The sequence below is a fragment of the Takifugu rubripes genome, chromosome 5 (assembly GCF_901000725.2).
Source record: "Takifugu rubripes chromosome 5, fTakRub1.2, whole genome shotgun sequence".
Taxonomy (NCBI): Eukaryota; Metazoa; Chordata; class Actinopteri; order Tetraodontiformes; family Tetraodontidae; genus Takifugu; species Takifugu rubripes.
The window spans coordinates 6,140,971-6,157,943 of record NC_042289.1 but is presented as its reverse complement, the minus strand read 5'-3'; the positions used below and the strand labels follow the sequence as shown (position 1 = coordinate 6,157,943).

At 40.1% G+C, this 16,973-nt stretch overlaps 2 long non-coding RNA genes and 3 gene segments (V, D, J or C); 1 reads left to right on the top strand and 4 right to left on the bottom strand.

The window, feature by feature from the left end:
- Nucleotides 1-2,443: 2,443 nt before the first annotated feature.
- On the bottom strand, nt 2,444-2,921 carry LOC115250067 (Ig heavy chain V region 6.96-like). The segment is given in 2 exon segments: nt 2,444-2,772; nt 2,858-2,921. Coding segments are annotated over 2 exon segments (363 nt in total).
- A 2,713-nt stretch (nt 2,922-5,634) lies between these two features.
- Nucleotides 5,635-6,070, bottom strand: LOC115250074 (immunoglobulin heavy variable 3-48-like; the record flags this gene model as incomplete). The annotated part of the segment is given in 2 exon segments: nt 5,635-5,936; nt 6,022-6,070. Coding segments are annotated over 2 exon segments (351 nt in total), but the record flags the coding sequence as incomplete, so codon positions are not given.
- Nucleotides 6,071-7,016: 946 nt separating this feature from the next.
- On the bottom strand, nt 7,017-16,960 carry LOC115250077 (uncharacterized). The gene is made up of 2 exons (XR_003888636.1): nt 16,919-16,960; nt 7,017-7,265 (listed from the first exon to the last, which is right to left on the bottom strand). It is a non-coding gene; the product is annotated as an uncharacterized lncRNA (long non-coding RNA).
- Nucleotides 11,917-12,489, bottom strand: LOC115250065 (Ig heavy chain V region 23-like). The segment is given in 2 exon segments: nt 11,917-12,245; nt 12,330-12,489. Coding segments are annotated over 2 exon segments (363 nt in total).
- On the top strand, nt 14,206-15,075 carry LOC105418479 (uncharacterized). The gene is made up of 2 exons (XR_965678.2): nt 14,206-14,419; nt 14,512-15,075. It is a non-coding gene; the product is annotated as an uncharacterized lncRNA (long non-coding RNA).
- Nucleotides 16,961-16,973: the final 13 nt, after the last annotated feature.

Below are 16,973 nucleotides of genomic sequence, written 5' to 3'. Positions count from 1 at the left end.
GGAAACGCTGCGGCGTTTGTTTCTCTCCTCCTCTCCTTTGCTGAGGTCTCGCTTTCTTGAGGTCCTGGTGAAGGCCCAGTCTGGGTAGCCACATGTTTTGAGAGCTGTCTTAATGTGGTCCTGTTCCTTCTTTCTGCCTTGGGATGTGGTGGGTATTTCTCTGGCCCGGTGTTGGAGGGTTCTGATCACTCCCAACTTGTGTTCCAGTGGGTGGTGAGAGTCAAACTGGAGGTACTGGTCAGTATGTGTAGGTTTTCTGTAGACTTCGATGGTGAGATTTCTGTCCTCAGTGATCTTGACCGCGCAGTCCAGAAAGGCCAGACTGTTTCCTTTTACATCTTCCCGGGTGAATTTTACATGTTCGTCTGTTTTGTTGAGGTGATCGGAGAAAGCTTCCAATTCTTGTGTTTGAATTTTGACCCAGGTGTCATCAACATACCTGAACCAGTGGCTTGGCGCAGTTCCTGTGAAGGATGTCAGGGCCTGGGATTCCACCTTCTCCATGTATAGATTGGCAACTATAGGGGATACTGGTGAGCCCATGGCACAGCCATGTTTCTGCCTGTAGAAGCCTTCTCTGTACTGGAAATAGGTGGTGTTCAAACACAGGTCCAGCATGGTGCAGATTTGGGCCGGTGTTAAGGTTGTTCTTTCTGTAAGGTTCTTGTCCAATAGAAGGTGCTTGTGGATGGTGTCTATGGCGCTGGCGGTGGGGATGCACGTGAAGAGTGACGTGACATCATAAGATACCATAGTCTCTTCTGGAAGTAGTGTGAGTCCAACGACTTTTTGAGCAAAGTCTTGGGAGTTTTTGATGTGGTGTGGGGTCTTGCCAACCATGGGAGACAAGATGGAGGCCAAGTATTTGGAAATGTTGTATGTTACAGAATTGATACTGCTTACTATGGGTCTGAGAGGGGTCCCTGGTTTGTGGATCTTGGGCAATCCATAAATGCAAGGGATGGTTTCTCCTGGATATAGACGGTAGTATTGTGGTCTGTCAATGGCTTTATCCTTTTCCAGCTTCTGTAGTAAGTCTACCACCTTCTTCTTGTATGAGCTGGTGGGGTCCCGCTTGAGTTTCTCATATGTGGCGGTATCTGTCAGGAGACTGAGTATTTTGGTGTCATAGTCAGTGGTATTGAGTACGACCGTGCACCTACCTTTGTCAGCTGGTAAGATGGTGATGTTCTTGTCCTTGGCTAAGGATGCAATGGCTCTTCTTTCCTCATTCGTGATATTGGAGGTGGGAGGTTTTGCACTAGCGAGAGCGGCTGTTACCTTGAGTCTGATCTGTTCTGCTTCTGCTTCCGGGAGTTTGTTGTTTCTGATGGCAGTCTCAGTGGCTGTGATGAGTTCAACAGTCGGTACCTCTTCAGGGGTGACTGAAAAATTCAAACCTTTGGACAGCACTTCCTCCTCGGTTTGTGTGAGCTCCCTGTCTGATAGGTTTTTTACCCATTTCTCCCGTTGTGAGTCAGACAGGGATGTGTCATGGTTGGAGAAGGGGTTGGTTCCGTTGTGAGTCTGGCAGTCTCAGTGGCTGTGATGAGTTCAACAGTCGGTACCTCTTCAGGGGTGACTGAAAAATTCAAACCTTTGGACAGCACTTCCTCCTCGGTTTGTGTGAGCTCCCTGTCTGATAGGTTTTTTACCCATTTCTCCCGTTGTGAGTCAATCGCTCCCCAGCGATTTCAGAACTGAAGAAGCCTTCTGGATAGAAGGCGAAACGTCTTCAAGAGAAGAAACCCAGTCCAGTTGACAGAGAAAACTACCTTGTTTTCAACAAATTCCATAAAAGAACACAACTCAATCCAGACAAATTTTCGGTTCAATCTGTTCCTCCAAATTTAATTCATAATGCAAATAAGGTTGTGAAATCAGTTGAATTTTTGCAGGAAATCCTCAAGAGTGTGGTGATTAATAAAGTTGTCATTGTACCATTTTTTAACATAGTTTGTTGGGAAATAAGATAGAGTTCTAGTTATTGTTTTTGCTCAAAGATTGGACCATTGCAGGTTAAAAATAACTTGACAGAAAGTTGCTGGATCAACAAGAATTTATCAACTGTTGTTGAACTGAACTATTCCATAAGAATAATTTATGTTCAATGAAGGTAGACCCCCAATGTGGGAAGATTTCATCTAAAATATTTAGATACTCCAAAAAACCTCGAGGTCAATCAGTCAAAACTATGCATAATTTACCATCAATACAATGTAATTGAGCAACCAGAATATTGAATTATTTGAGGGGGAAATGTGATGTATTCATTACTGATGGGTTTAATAAATGCAGAAACATATACATAGTTTGGAAATTATTGAAAAGTAAGGAGGTAAATTAAAGATATAAAAGGCATAAATGAATAAAGACAGTGTTCAGTGTTCACTTCTGCACTTCACAGCAGTAATTATGAGGTGTGTGTGTTTTTGTACAGCTGCTGAACTGACTTGAGTCACTGTGACTCTCGAGCACAATAATAAACAGCAGAATCTTCAGTCTTCAGGCTGTTCATCTGCAGATTCAGCTGTGCTCTGTTGTTGTCTCTGGAGATGATAAACCGGCCTTTGACTGACTCAGAGTAGTACTGGATGCTGCCATCAGTGTAAATACCACTGATCCACTCCAGTCCTTTTCCAGGAGCCTGTCTGACCCAGACCATGTAGTAGTCACTGAATGTGAATCCAGAGGCTGAACAGGTCAGTGTGTGAGATTCTCCAGGTCTTTTAACCACTGGTTCAGACTGGGTCAGAGTCTGAGCATCAACACCTGTTTAGAAGATGAAACATCAAGTTAATCAGATGGTGACGAAAATCAAAGTGTGTCAACAATCAGGATGAGTGAAGATCTTCACCTGCCCAGCAGATAGTTAGAAGCAGCAGTCCTGTCCTACAGTCCATCATGTTCAACTGTGTGTCCCCTCTTCTCTGTCCTCCTCTCTGCTCTCACATAAGTAGACATGGAACACATCTGAGTTTTGCATCAACTCCTCCTCAGTTTCATTTGCACAGCATCAGTTTGATTATCACCTTTTTGAGTTTTTCTCAAAATAAATATTTTCTATTTACCAGTTTTTGACAGCTTAATTCACATGATTTCAGTCATGACATTTTTTTTATTATTTTCACGTAAATATTTAAGACAAAAAATAAGATGGAATCAATAAAACATATCTTTTTATTGACGATTTAACACGACTTTCACCAAAATCTAATCTCTCTCTTTTTGCATGTTGGATGTTAAATGTGAAGATATTGCCTTTTTTGGCTGGAGAAATTAAATAAATATCAAGTGAAATAAATTCATTGGCATTATTAATTAATTCTGCTCACATTTCTGTGCTGGATGGATTGTTTCAGTCATAATATTGACTCAAAAATAGGAAATAATAAAAAAAAACATTAACTGTCACAATGAGCAATCTGACAAATATCCTGTGGAATTTCAGAAAAGCCTCTCAACTCTCTTCAACCAGGGTATGTGGACACTAATACACAGCAGAGGCCTCCAGATTTAGACTGGACAGTCTCAGTTAAACCATACCATTTCTGTTGATGTAAAAAAAATATTTTTCTGTACAGACATTTGAGTTTCAATGAGTCAAAAAATCACTGAAGAGAAGTTTGTAAATAAAAAACAAAAAAAAACTTTCGACTGGATTATTTATTCATTTGTTGACTAGCAAAACTTGGAAGATGAGATCATCCCATTTTCTTTCTGAAGAAATGGGAATGACGCCTCTAAATGTTCAGTTTTGTTGTAAACAGTGCTGTGTAAAACAGCTCCAGGCTTCATTCAAACGATTTTGTGTTTCAACAACACAAAGAGTTTGTGCAGTCCTCTCTCTGTTATATCTGTGAAAAGGCTAAGAAAAATCAAATATATGAAGGTGATGATGAGTTGTTGAATTTAATCCTGGTGTGACAGCGCCCCCTCTGGTGATGATGTGTTGGTGCTCTGAGGGGTTTTTGTTCAGCTCCACTGATAGTTTGTGTCATTGTGTCTCTGGCACAGTAATACACAGCAGTGTCTTCAGGCTGCACATTCACTCCATTTAGAGTCACTGTGTTGCTGGAAGAGTCTAAACTGATGCTGAACTTGTTCTTTAGGGAAGCTTTGTAGCTTGGGGTATATCCAACACGATGCCATCCAATCCACTCCAGTCCTTTCCCTGCAGGCTGTCTGATCCAGTTTGTCCAGTAGCTGCTGAGAGAATAAGAGACCTGACAGGTGATGGTCAGACGCTGACCTGGCTGCACAGTCACAGAGGCTGGCTGTGTCAACTGTTCACCCTTCACACCTGTGGATGAAGAGCAGAAGATTGAATCAGTGGACGTCAAGGGAACAGTCAGGGTGATCGCACTGTCAGTGTCTCTGCCTCAGTCAGACTCACAGGATCCAGCTGCCAACAGCAGCAGCAGAGCTACAGAGAACATGGTTGGTATTGAAGCTGATCTGATGGGAGCTTCTCTTCTTCTGCTGCAGCTGACAACAGGATGTCAAGTCTTTATAGCAGATGGACAGGAAGTTCCCTTTGCATAGAGAAGAACTCTGATGGGATATAAAAGAAGCACCAACTATTCTGTCCACAAAACACTAAACAGAAATCAGCTCAGGGTAGCAACAATGTTATGTTGTTTTATTTAACACTAAGTAGAAATATATAGGTAAATCTTTCATTCTTATTGTAAATAATTACTTTTGATTTGAATATGAATCACTGAGATTAAGAGTAATCAACTAAATGTTTGATAGAATTTTTTTTTTACATGTTTATGTTTAAGTTTTTTCGTAAAAAAAAATCATATCAATTCTTCTTTTCCAATAGGTATAGAAATTAGGTCAATTTAAATTGAAAAACATGCCAAGTGGTGAAGGTGAGTAGTTGGAAAATAGAAATGATAAACTTTAGTGTTTAAAATTGATTCTATGAGTGAATATTCTGTACATCAGATATATCAGATACTGACAATGTGTCATTGCACATTCATAGTACCTTCAGTCAATTCACCTCTGAATAAATGTTTTTATCATATTCAATCTAATTAATTGAAAGTCTGATGTCACTTGTTCTTGTCTTTTAAAAGTCAAACAGGATATTTTATCACAGACCAGAATGAGACATCCTCGGAGAAACACCTGAGGGCCCCCTAACGTAACAAGTGAGAAAGACAACAAAAAGATTCCAAAAAGCTGTTCTGAAATCTGCTGAACTGAATCAGTGATTCCAGGAAATTGGAAACAGTATTGGAGTCACCACAGTCCATTTTTAAATCCTTTGGGTAGAGAAGATAGATTACCTGAGGTTAATTGTTTGTGAAAAAATATTGGAGCATTGCAGGTAAAACAGTTGGAGAGAGTGATGGTGGATCAATGAGAATTAATAAATGTTCCATTTCAAAGAAGATGACTTTCAGGGAAAATGACAAATTAGTCATGTTGGCACTTTGCATTTTTATGTTCAAAAGCAGTTGTAAAATAACATTTTAAAGTGAGGTCATTAACAATTTAAAAGCCATTCATAATAAAATAAAGACAGTGTTCAGTGTGCAGTTCTGCTCTTCACAGCAGTAAATATGAGAAGTGTGTGTTTTTGTACAGCTGCTGAACTGACTTCAGTCACTGTGACTCTCGAGCACAATAATAAACAGCAGAATCTTCAGTCTTCAGGCTGTTCATCTGCAGATTCAGCTGTGCTCTGTTGTTGTCTCTGGAGATGATAAACCGGCCTTTGACTGACTCAGAGTAGTACTTAGGGCTGCTACCGGTGTCGATATAAGCGATCCACTCCAGTCCTTTTCCAGGAGCCTGTCTGACCCAGTTCATCTCACAGCTGCTGAATGTGAATCCAGAGGCTGAACAGGTCAGTGTGTGAGATTCTCCAGGTCTTTTAACCACTGGTTCAGACTGGGTCAGAGTCTGAGCATCAACACCTGTTTAGAAGATGAAACATCAAGTTAATCAGCTGACGTCAAAAATAAAAATCTGTCAACAATCAGGATGAGTGAAGATCTTCACCTGCCCAGCAGATAGTTAGAAGCAGCAGTCCTGTCCTACAGTCCATCATGTTCAACTGTGTGTCCCCTCTTCTCTGTCCTCCTCTCTGCTCTCACATAAGTAGACGTGGAACACATCTGAGTTTTGCATCGACTCCTCCTCAGTAAAGAACTGGATTTGATTGTGATGCCTCCTCCTTTTTGGATGATGTGAGCGTATGATCAATGACACTTTTAATTTTGTCCAATTAATGATACACCAGTGGTCCTAGTCATGATTTATGAGGTACCCCACACTTCACACTCCGCAGTTCTCATCCAGCTGCAAAATAATTTTACTGTACAAAAAGAGAGAATTATGAGATCAGAGATTTTCAATGAATTCGTGATATCAGACAGTCACTCATATTTAAGTATTTTCTTTAGAATAAAACAAATTGTGCCTTCAAATATTTAATCATTATCAAAAAATAAAGATTTCTTTTTTTCCCCATGAGTCATCAATTGATCATAAATGTTTGAGTAACAGTATTAAACACTGATCTTTGTTCAAAATCGCGTTGTGTCTGTGCTTTTATTTTGGGTGAATGTTGAAATTAACTGTTGAGATCATTGAAATTACAGAGTAATAAATATATTGTTGCTGAATTATTCTTATGAAACAATTTGTCATACATGTGAAATTTACTTGTTGCATAATGAGATCAGAAGTTCAAAAAGCAGTCATCATATATATTTTAGGTCACTGGTCTTTATATATTTGTGCAAAAGATATTCAAAAATATTTTCTTATTTTGTATTTCTTTTTTGCTACCATTACCCCTTGAACATTTTCTACAGGTTTTATATTTCATTTAAATTTTGAGGTAAAAATCTTGTGCTCCAGCATTCTTCTCAAAATTTCTGCCTCAACGTTGTTGTCATGATTCATTCCTGGTGTGACAGCGCCCCCTCTGGTGATGTTGTGTTGATGCTCTGAGGGGTTTTTGTTCAGCTCCACTGGTGGTTTGTGTTATTGTGTCTCTCTGGCACAGTAATACACAGCAGTGTCTTCAGGCTGCACATTCACTCCATTTAGAGTCACTGTGCTGCTGGAAGAGTCTAAACTGATGCTGAACTTGTTCTTCAGGGAATCTTTGTAGTAGGAGCCTCCAGTATATTTCTGTCCAATCCACTCCAGTCCTTTCCCTGCAGGCTGTCTGATCCAGTGTGTCCAGTAGCTGCTGAGAGAATAAGAGACCTGACAGGTGATGGTCAGACTCTGACCTGGCTGCACAGTCACAGAGGCTGAACTCCACTCACAGTCTGATGTGATGGTTTTATAGCTGAGGAACAAAGAAGAACTCTGAATTTGCATAGAATCAAACATGTGGAACATCACTGTTGACCTGATTGGAGCCAATAGGAGAGTGGAAACCTACAGTCAAATTGTGTTATACAATCAAAATGCACATTTATTTTTTCCTTCTGTTTACTTTAGAGTAAGATTGAGATTTAACATTTAGATTTAGATCCAGCATTAAGATTCAGCATTAGCCATTGGTTGAACAATTAATATCTGGATTGAATTATTATATACATCTTCAAGTGTTACATTCATTTTTCTCCAGGACCCGAAAGCAGACAAAACGCAGTGGGAATATTGTCCAAACACAAAGTCTCTATTAAAAGATCAACTTGGCAGTCCTCCTGAACCACAGGGGAAGCACTTGTCCAGTCTTCCGAGGCACACAGGGAGCTCCAGCAGGGAGTCAACACGGGAGTCAGGTCCTGTGCGTTCTCCACTCCAGCAGGGTGGCGTGGTGACCTCAAACGACCAGGGTGAATTGCTTCAATGAATTTTTAAATAATCCAGTAATGAGGAAACAGGAATCAGATTTACCATGGAAAACACAATAATTCTCCAACCCTACTAGACAGGCGCTCTGTTCTTAAATAGGTGGCCTGATGTAGATTGCTGACAGGTGCGTCTGCCTGCAGCGCACACTGTAGTTAATTATTGGCTCCTTCACGCCCCCTGCAGGAAGAAACAACTAGCACAGGAACCGGAACCCTGGACTCCAAAACTAAGTTGATAAACTTTTGCATGAATATGCTAAAAAATGACATTCAGATATTCATTTGATTTCAAGATAAATGTGACAAAATGTTTTAAATTTCAGCATAATCTACTTTATAAAGTTTCCCAAATTTCAATAAATTCATGCTTTTACTTGAACTGTTGTATGCGCTGACTATTGCTTTCCAGTAGATTTTGTCGCAATTTAAAAAAAAACAAGAACCTAATTTTCAAAAACATCAGGCAAATTTTTTTCACATGCAACAATCGACACTCATTGGTGTGAAAATATTGTTGACATGTGTTAATACGTATATATCCAAGCACACATGTGTACAGTAAATTTATCACTTGATGACTACACACACACACACACACACACCCCACCTGGTGACTATGTATTACAACCAGTTGCAAAATGAAAAAAAGAAATTTTAAAAGTTGTGAACATTTTCTGCATTTGTTTTAAATGTGAGAGATTAAAATGGATTTTCCCTTTGATTGCAAAAACACGTCAGAGCTGAAGGCAGAAGACAAAAGTCAGAATTGAAAAATGTAACTTTGGAAATCACAAGAACCAGAATGCCAGAGTCTTGAAGTTACTTCTAGTGTAAAATGATGGTTGGAGTGGCACCAATTAAGCCAAGAATAAATTAATGCTCGATGAAGTTATTTCATGATTTTACAAATGAAAAATGAGTTGTCCCAGGATGAAAACCTGAGGGATTCCAAAGGTAACAAGTGAGAAATATGACAAAACCCTCAACAGGGAAAGAAGCTTTCAAACCAGGTTTAGGTGGATCTGGGAGATTCTGGTAGATTGTAAGTGTTACTTTGGGATGGTTTGAAAAAGATTTTTAGAAAATAAAAATTCATAAAGTGTGTTGATTTTTTTAAAATGTCTGCTGTCAAGTTTAAAACAGCTGGAAAGAGAGTGAGTAGATCAACAACAATGTATCATCAGGAGGCTGGGTTCAACTGCACTTAAAGATTGTTCATGATACAATTGGTAATTGAAAACTTGAGTTCAGCTTTGAACAATAACAAATTAATAGAATTTATTGTCTTTACAAAATTTTGTGGCAAAATTAAAGTTCACAAACCTAAAAGACACAAACAATTTAAAAGAATAGAGAAAGTATTTAGTATAGGCGGACTTCACAGCAGTAAATATGAGAAGTGTGTGTTTTTGTACAGCTGCTGAACTGACTTCAGTCACTGTGACTCTCGAGCACAATAATAAACAGCAGAATCTTCAGTCTTCAGGCTGTTCATCTGCAGATTCAGCTGTGCTCTGTTGTTGTCTCTGGAGATGATAAACTGGCCTTTGACTGACTCAGAGTAGTACTGGCTGCTGGCGCTGCTGATATAAGCGATCCACTCCAGTCCTTTTCCAGGAGCCTGTCTGACCCAGTGCATTCCATAGTCACTGAATGTGAATCCAGAGGCTGAACAGGTCAGTGTGTGAGATTCTCCAGGTGTTTTACCACTGGTTCAGACTGAGTCAGAGTCTGAGCATCAACACCTGTTTAGAAGATGAAACATCAAGTTAATCAGCTGATGACAAAAGGTCTGTCAAAAATCAGGATGAGTGAAGATCTTCACCTGCCCAGCAGATAGTTAGAAGCAGCAGTCCTGTCCTACAGTCCATCATGTTCAACTGTGTGTCCCCTCTTCTCTGTCCTCCTCTCTGCTCTCACATAAGTAGACGTGGAGCACATCTGAGTTTTGCATCGACTCCTCCTCAGTAAAGAACTGGATTTGATTGTGATGCCTCCTCCTCTTTGTATGATGTGAGCCTATGATCTCAGACTTTTTAAACCTTTAAATTAATGGTTCATTAGTGGTCCAAGGACTAAGGACTAAGTGGTGCTCGTTATCAGTTCTATTCCAGCTGCTAATTCTGTTTTTTGGGTTTTTTTTTTAATGCAGAAAGGCCTTTAGAACATCTCGAGGGAGAACTCTGAGATGTGGGAATTTAAACGGATTCCAGATTTCAGTCACTGACACTGAAGTATTTTCAGGCACGTAAAACAACTCTATCTTCAATATACTATAATATTAAACACTGATATATGTTTAAAATTGTGACCTCCTCACTAAAGAACTGGATTTGATTGTGATGCCTCCTCCTCTTTGGGGGATGTGTATTCATGTCATCATTTCGTCCCACTGATGGTTTTACAATGGTCCAGTAATCAGTGGTCTGAGGTTTTTTTCAGAGTAAATGTGTCCTGGCAGTTGCTCTAAAACCGTTAGAGTAAATATTAAACTTGCTCAGTCTTTACAACCAAAAATCTCCACGTGCGTGTTGCAAGGCGACGACTCCTGAGTCATGACTCCACATATTTTGACGTGGAACAGAATTTAGGAAATCAAGACGCGAGCTGACTGAAGAAGGAAGTAGGTGTGAAGAGAAACAAGCATGTTGATGCTGCCTCCAGGGTTCTCTCCACAGTCTTTTAGTTGTGTGTTGTGTTTGCTGGTTGTTGGCATGTTTCTTCTTGTCATTCTTCATTTTTCTTCCATCACTTGTGATCACATGATATTTCTGACTTGCAGGACGAGAATCAGTATGTATGGTTTGCTACGTTGAGGTTATCGGAGCACACTTCAAACATTATGAACAAAACAGTAAATGCCTGATTTCTTATCCTCAATCTTTATCTCCAACGGATAAAATAAATCTCTTCAGAGATAGAAAAACCTTATGTGTCTGCCCCACTTTAGGTGTGGAGATCTCTCAGGATTCCAGACACTCGGTGAGTCAGAAAGATTTTCACTGACGTAAAGAAACTGTCTTTAAATACTTTATTTATATTCTAATATAAAGATAGGCTTTTGTCCTTAAATCATCAGTTCACCAGGAATGTTTTGATATTAATATTAGACACTGCTTTGCATTTTAAATTCTTCCTGAATTAATGAAATTGTGTTTTAAATTTTGGGCGTGTGTTTAAGCAGTTCGATCAGATCATTGATTAAGTGATTATCCAATATATTCTCAAGGAGATATTTCACATTTATGCAAAATTCTCTTGTGAAATAAACAGATTGTTGTTGGGTCACTGACAAGCAGAAATGAATTGAAATGCAAAATTCAGACACGGGAGAAAGGAACAGATTCTTTCACAACTTTATTGACCACAGGAGGCCGAACAAAAGAGTAGCTGACTCCTGAATCCAATGAGGATCTCTTGTTTGACGTAGGACAAGTCTGGTAGGATGTTGAGCAGGGACGGGTGATGCCAGCACAGCTGCGGACAGGTGAAAGAGAGCACAGGTGAGGAAAAGACCACAAAGAATTTCAGGCTACACGGAAGTGAGTGCTAAGCAGATACCACTGGAGTTTTCCAGCAAACTAGCGCCGAGCACAAGGACGGACCGGCCTTTAACTAGCAGCTGACGAGACGATGAGCCACAGCTGCGCCAATATAGTGGCAGAAAAAGGCCCCATCACCACTCTACTCAGCGGGGAGGGAAAGCAGACACACAGGGGACATGGGAAAGACAAAACCAAGGACAATTATAGGTTTAGAATGTTGTTAATGGAGCATTCTCCAAGAGTCAAGGAGATTAACATTTGAGTCATTGAATCAATTTATACTTTAGGTCACACCATTGATCGTTCTATATGTTATATAGAGGTCACTCAAAAATATATTTCTTATTTTTCACTGAGCTCATCTTTGTGTGAAAAAAAATCCCTAAAAAGTTCTCCATAGTTTAAATGTTTTACTTGGAGTCTTCTCATGAAAAATGAAATGCTGGAAATATTTTGAAAAACTTTAAGAAGATCGCAATTCAGTTTTTGAGAAGGAGACATGTTTGTTGTCTGTGGAGGTTTTTGCACAACTGTTCCTCTCTCTGGAGTCACTGTGTTTCTCGAGCACAGAAGAAAACAGCAGAATCCTCTGCTGTCAGGCTGCTGATCTGCAGGTACTGAGTGCTGCTGGACACGTCTTCAGTCATCACGTAACCATTTTCGAAAGAGCTTCCATAGCTAGCAGAGTTTGAACCTGTGTTCATCCTCCCGATCCACTCCAGAGCTTTCCCTGGTCTCTGTCGTATCCAGTGGATAAAGTAGCCGGTCATGTCAAACCCTGAAATGGTGCAGGACATCTTCACTGTCTCTCCAGGTCTTTTTACTTCAGGCTGAGACTGATCCAGTCTTTCACTCCAAACACCTGAAAGACAATAGAAATACACCCAACAACCAGGTCAAGCCCTGGACCTGTCCACAGAAGTAACAGCGGCCCTGATGTTCTCACCGTGAACAGTGACAATGATCAGTAAACCTCTGATCACTGTGTTCTCCATTATGTGCTGACACTGCAGTTCTGTGCTCTGATCTGAGCAGAACTGTGTAAAACTGCTCCAGGCTCCTGTCACAAGTTCCTGCTGTTTTTATAGGACAGGGAGAGTTTGCATAGACGTCCCTCTCTGGGACATTTTCATAAACAACCCAAGATGATCTGAAGAGAGACACTCAGAATCATTCATCATGAAATGTATCCATGATGATCCATTATATGTTTAACGAACCTGTATAATTTGTGTCACATGACTGTATTGATCACATTAGACTGAGCAGAAATGTAGACTTTTAAACATGTCTGCAGGGAGCGTTCTATATTCTAGAATTGTTTGTTTCACTTGTTTGTTTCATCAATTCATCATTTCTTTTTTTGCTCTAAAATGTTTTCTGTTTGTTTTCATGGTTTGGAGATGTTTGTGCACCTGATCTGTGTCTGCAGCCTCCTCATTCTCTGCTGTCACAGAGTTACTAAAGTATGTTTGTGTCATTAAAACTTGTTCAAGGCATCATTTTGGTTAATGCCAGTGAGTCTGGAAGCTGGATGAGATCAAGTCAGTCAAAACGTGTGGAAACACAAATCAGCATTATCTCCATCATTCTTCAGTGTTGAGAGTCCTCATTTCTTTCTCTCTCTCCGTCTGACTCTCTTGCTCACTCACACACACACGCACAATCCTTTCCCTATCTTTGTTTGTATTTAGAGACATAATTTAGTTCAAAGCTCCCTACTCAATCATAACTATACCAACTCAGATTTACGATGGTAAGAACTGAATCTTATTTCACCATTTTTCCAACAGCATACAACTACTGATAATGCTTCATATCACTCACTCACTCACTCACTCCTGCTTGTTCCTCCACTGAGGGTCGCGGGGGGACTGGAGCCTATCCCAGCTCAATGGGCGGAGGCATCGCAGGGCTAGCACATATAGACAAACAACCATTCTCTCTCACACTCACACCTACAGGTAATTTTAGAGTTTCCAATTAGCCTAATCCCCAATCATGCATGTCTTTGGACTGTGGGAGGAAGCCGGAGTACCCAGAGAAAAACCACACAGGCACAGGGAGAACATGCAAACTCCACACAGAAAGTCCTCAATCAATCCCAACCGGGGATCAAACCCGGGACCTTCTTGCTGTGAGGCCACAGTGCTAACCACCACACCACCGTGCCGCCCTAATGCTTCATATCCCACCAGCATTCCTCTTTCAATTACACTCACAATCCAACACAAACATATACACAGGAACATATTTGTCCTATAAAGAACTTTCTTTTATAGCTAGGGATAGAGCACCCATCTTGCGTTTTAAGAAATTCATATATTCTGTGAAAAGATTAAAGTGCAGAGATGTGTGCAGCACAAATTTAATTTTGACCAACAGTAAAAATTTCAGTTATTTTTCGAACTTTAAAATCTGTTCTTCAATAAATTTTAATAAAGTTTCCCTATTAAAATGATCATAAAAAAAAGAATAATTCTTTAAGGACAGGATTGCCTCTGTTGAAGCAGCACTGCAGCGAGAAAGCACCTGCCAGTTTTCGTTCGCCCCCTTGAGTTGAGACAGAGTACTACACGCCTCACCTGCTGACTTTTCTCTGCACTCTGTTGTGCGATCAGCAGGAATATTTCTCTCACACATGCATGTAAAGTTCATATTAGCGATATGCTGAGGAACAAAAACTGGCACACGTCATGCAACCCAGTTTGTAGTGGATCATGCAGTCAGACGTGAGGCACAATTCACCTCTGCCTCACCCGGGGTTTCTGCCCTGGATTTGATCGGTAAAACTCAAATTCGGCACTTTTAACTCAAGAAAATGGCAACAATGTGTAGTCATACTCTAAATGAAGGTTTGTTTGTTAGATGTAAGTTGTCAATTTACAGTCGATCCTGTCGCGCTGCCATTTAGTGGAGTAGGGTGGAGACAGGAAGTACGTCGAGATAAAAGCGCTGCGGAACACGGAAAACGGGTTGCTCTTGGATCCAATCCGGTTACTTCTTTTACTTTTGCACTTCTCAAAGGCATAATCTGTAAGTAATATCGTTTACGATTGTAGCCGCTACTCAAAATGTACGTTTTTACATTGAAACCAAAGTTAAGTATTGTGATCTTTTTCTTGCAGTTTTACAAAAATAAAGTGGATCGGTAAAAACCACAGAACGCTTGACGAGTGGTTACTGAAGCCATATGTTTAGCTCGCTGCCGATGCTAAAGCTCTTAGCCGAGGGCAGAAGAGTCAGGGAGGCACTGTCCACATGTTTCTTGTCATCCAGGCTGTCTCTTCTCCACGTTCTCTGCCGGTTTGATGTGAAATCTTTGGTCATTGGCTCAACTCAGTTTTCATTCCCGTAGTCATAGTTTTAGATGTCATTTCTTTGCTCATCAGCGCTGTCTCTCTGCCTGCAGACCTGCCAACACCATCTGCTCCTGCTCGTCTCTCAGCCTAAATCCTGACTCACTGTGCTTCTTTTCCTGTTGGATATTTTCACTGTGGTCCCGTTCAGTCTGATCCTGTAATTGTTTTCCACCAAATTCCATAAAAGAACACAACTAAATCCAGACAAATTTTTGGGTCAATCTGTTCCTCCGAATTTAATTCATAATGCAAATAAGGTTGTGAAATCAGTTGAATTTTTGCAGGAAATCCTCAGGAGTGTGGTGATTAATAAAGTTGTCATTGTACCATTTTTTAACATAGTTTGTTCAGAAATAAGATAGAGTTCTGGTTACTGTTTTTGGTCAAAGATTGGACCATTGCAGGTTAAAAGTAACTTGACAAAAATGCTGGATCAACAAGAATTTATCAACTGTTGTTGAAGTGAACTATCCCATAAGAATAATTTATGTTCAATGAAGGTAGACCCCCAATGTGGGAAGATTTTATCTAAAATATTTAGATACTCCAAAAAACCTCGAGGTTAATCAGTCAAAACTATGCATAATTTACCATCAATACAATGTAATTGAGCTACCAGAATATTAAATTATTTGTGGGGGAAATGTGATGTATTTGTTACTGATGGGTTTAATAAATGCATAAACATATACATAGTTTGTAAATTATTAAAAAGTAAGGAGGTAAATTAAAGATATAAAAGGCATAAATTATTAAAATAAAGACAGTATTCAGTGTGCAGTTCTGCACTTCACAGCAGTAAATATGAGAAGTGTGTGTTTTTGTACAGCTGCTGAACTGACTTCAGTCACTGTGCGTATCGAGCACAATAATAAACAGCAGAATCTTCAGTCTTCAGGCTGTTCATCTGCAGATTCAGCTGTGCTCTGTTGTTGTCTCTGGAGATGATAAACCGGCCTTTGACTGACTCAGAGTAGTATGTGCTGCCACGATTGGTGATAGCACTGATCCACTCCAGTCCTTTTCCAGGAGCCTGTCTGACCCAGACCATCCAGTAGCTGCTGAATGTGAATCCAGAGGCTGAACAGGTCAGTGTGTGAGATTCTCCAGGTCTTTTAACCACTGGTTCAGACTGGGTCAGAGTCTGAGCATCAACACCTGTTTAGAAGATGAAACATCAAGTTAATCAGCTGATGACAAAAATAAAAGTCTGTCAACAATCAGGATGAGTGAAGATCTTCACCTGCCCAGCAGATAGTTAGAAGCAGCAGTCCTGTCCTACAGTCCATCATGTTCAACTCTGTGTCCCCTCTTCTCTGTCCTCCTCTCTGCTCTCACATAAGTAGACGTGGAACACATCTGAGTTTTGCATCGACTCCTCCTCAGTAAAGAACTGGATTTGATTGTGATGCCTCCTCCTCTTTGGAGGATGTGAGCCAATGATCAATGACACTTAACTTTGTCCAATTAATGATACACCAGTGGTCCTAGTTCTGATTTCATTGAGATCATTGAAATTACAGAAAGACAAATATATTGTTGCTGCATTATCCTTATGAAACAATTTTAAATGCATGTGAAATTCAATTGTATCATAATGAGATCAGAAGTTCAACATTCTACAAAATCAGTCATCATGTATATTTTAGGTCATTTGGTATTTATATATTTGTGCAAAAGGAATCCAAAAATGTTTTCTTATTTTGTAGTTCTTTTTTACTACAAAAAACATTGAAAGTTTCCTACAGGTTTTATATTTAATTTTAATTCTGAAGTAAAAATCTTGTGCTCCAGCATTCTTCTCAAAATTTCTGCCTCAATGTTATTGTCATGATTAATTCCTGGTGTGACAGCGCCCCCTCTGGTGATGTTGTGTTGATGCTTTGAGGGGTTTTTGTTCAGCTCCACTGATGGTTTGTGTTATTGTGTCTGGCACAGTAATACACAGCAGTGTCTTCAGGCTGCACATTCACTCCATTTAGAGTCACTGTGTTGTTGGAAGAGTCTAAACTGATGCTGAACTTGTTCTTCAGGGAAGCTTTGTAATATGGGGTGCATCCAGCACAATGGTATCCAATCCACTCCAGTCCTTTCCCTGCAGGCTGTCTGATCCAGTTTGTCCAGTAGCTGCTGAGAGAATAGTTGACCTGACAGGTGATGATCAGACGCTGACCTGGCTGCACAGTCACAGAGGCTGGCTGTGTCAACTGTTCACCCTTCACACCAGT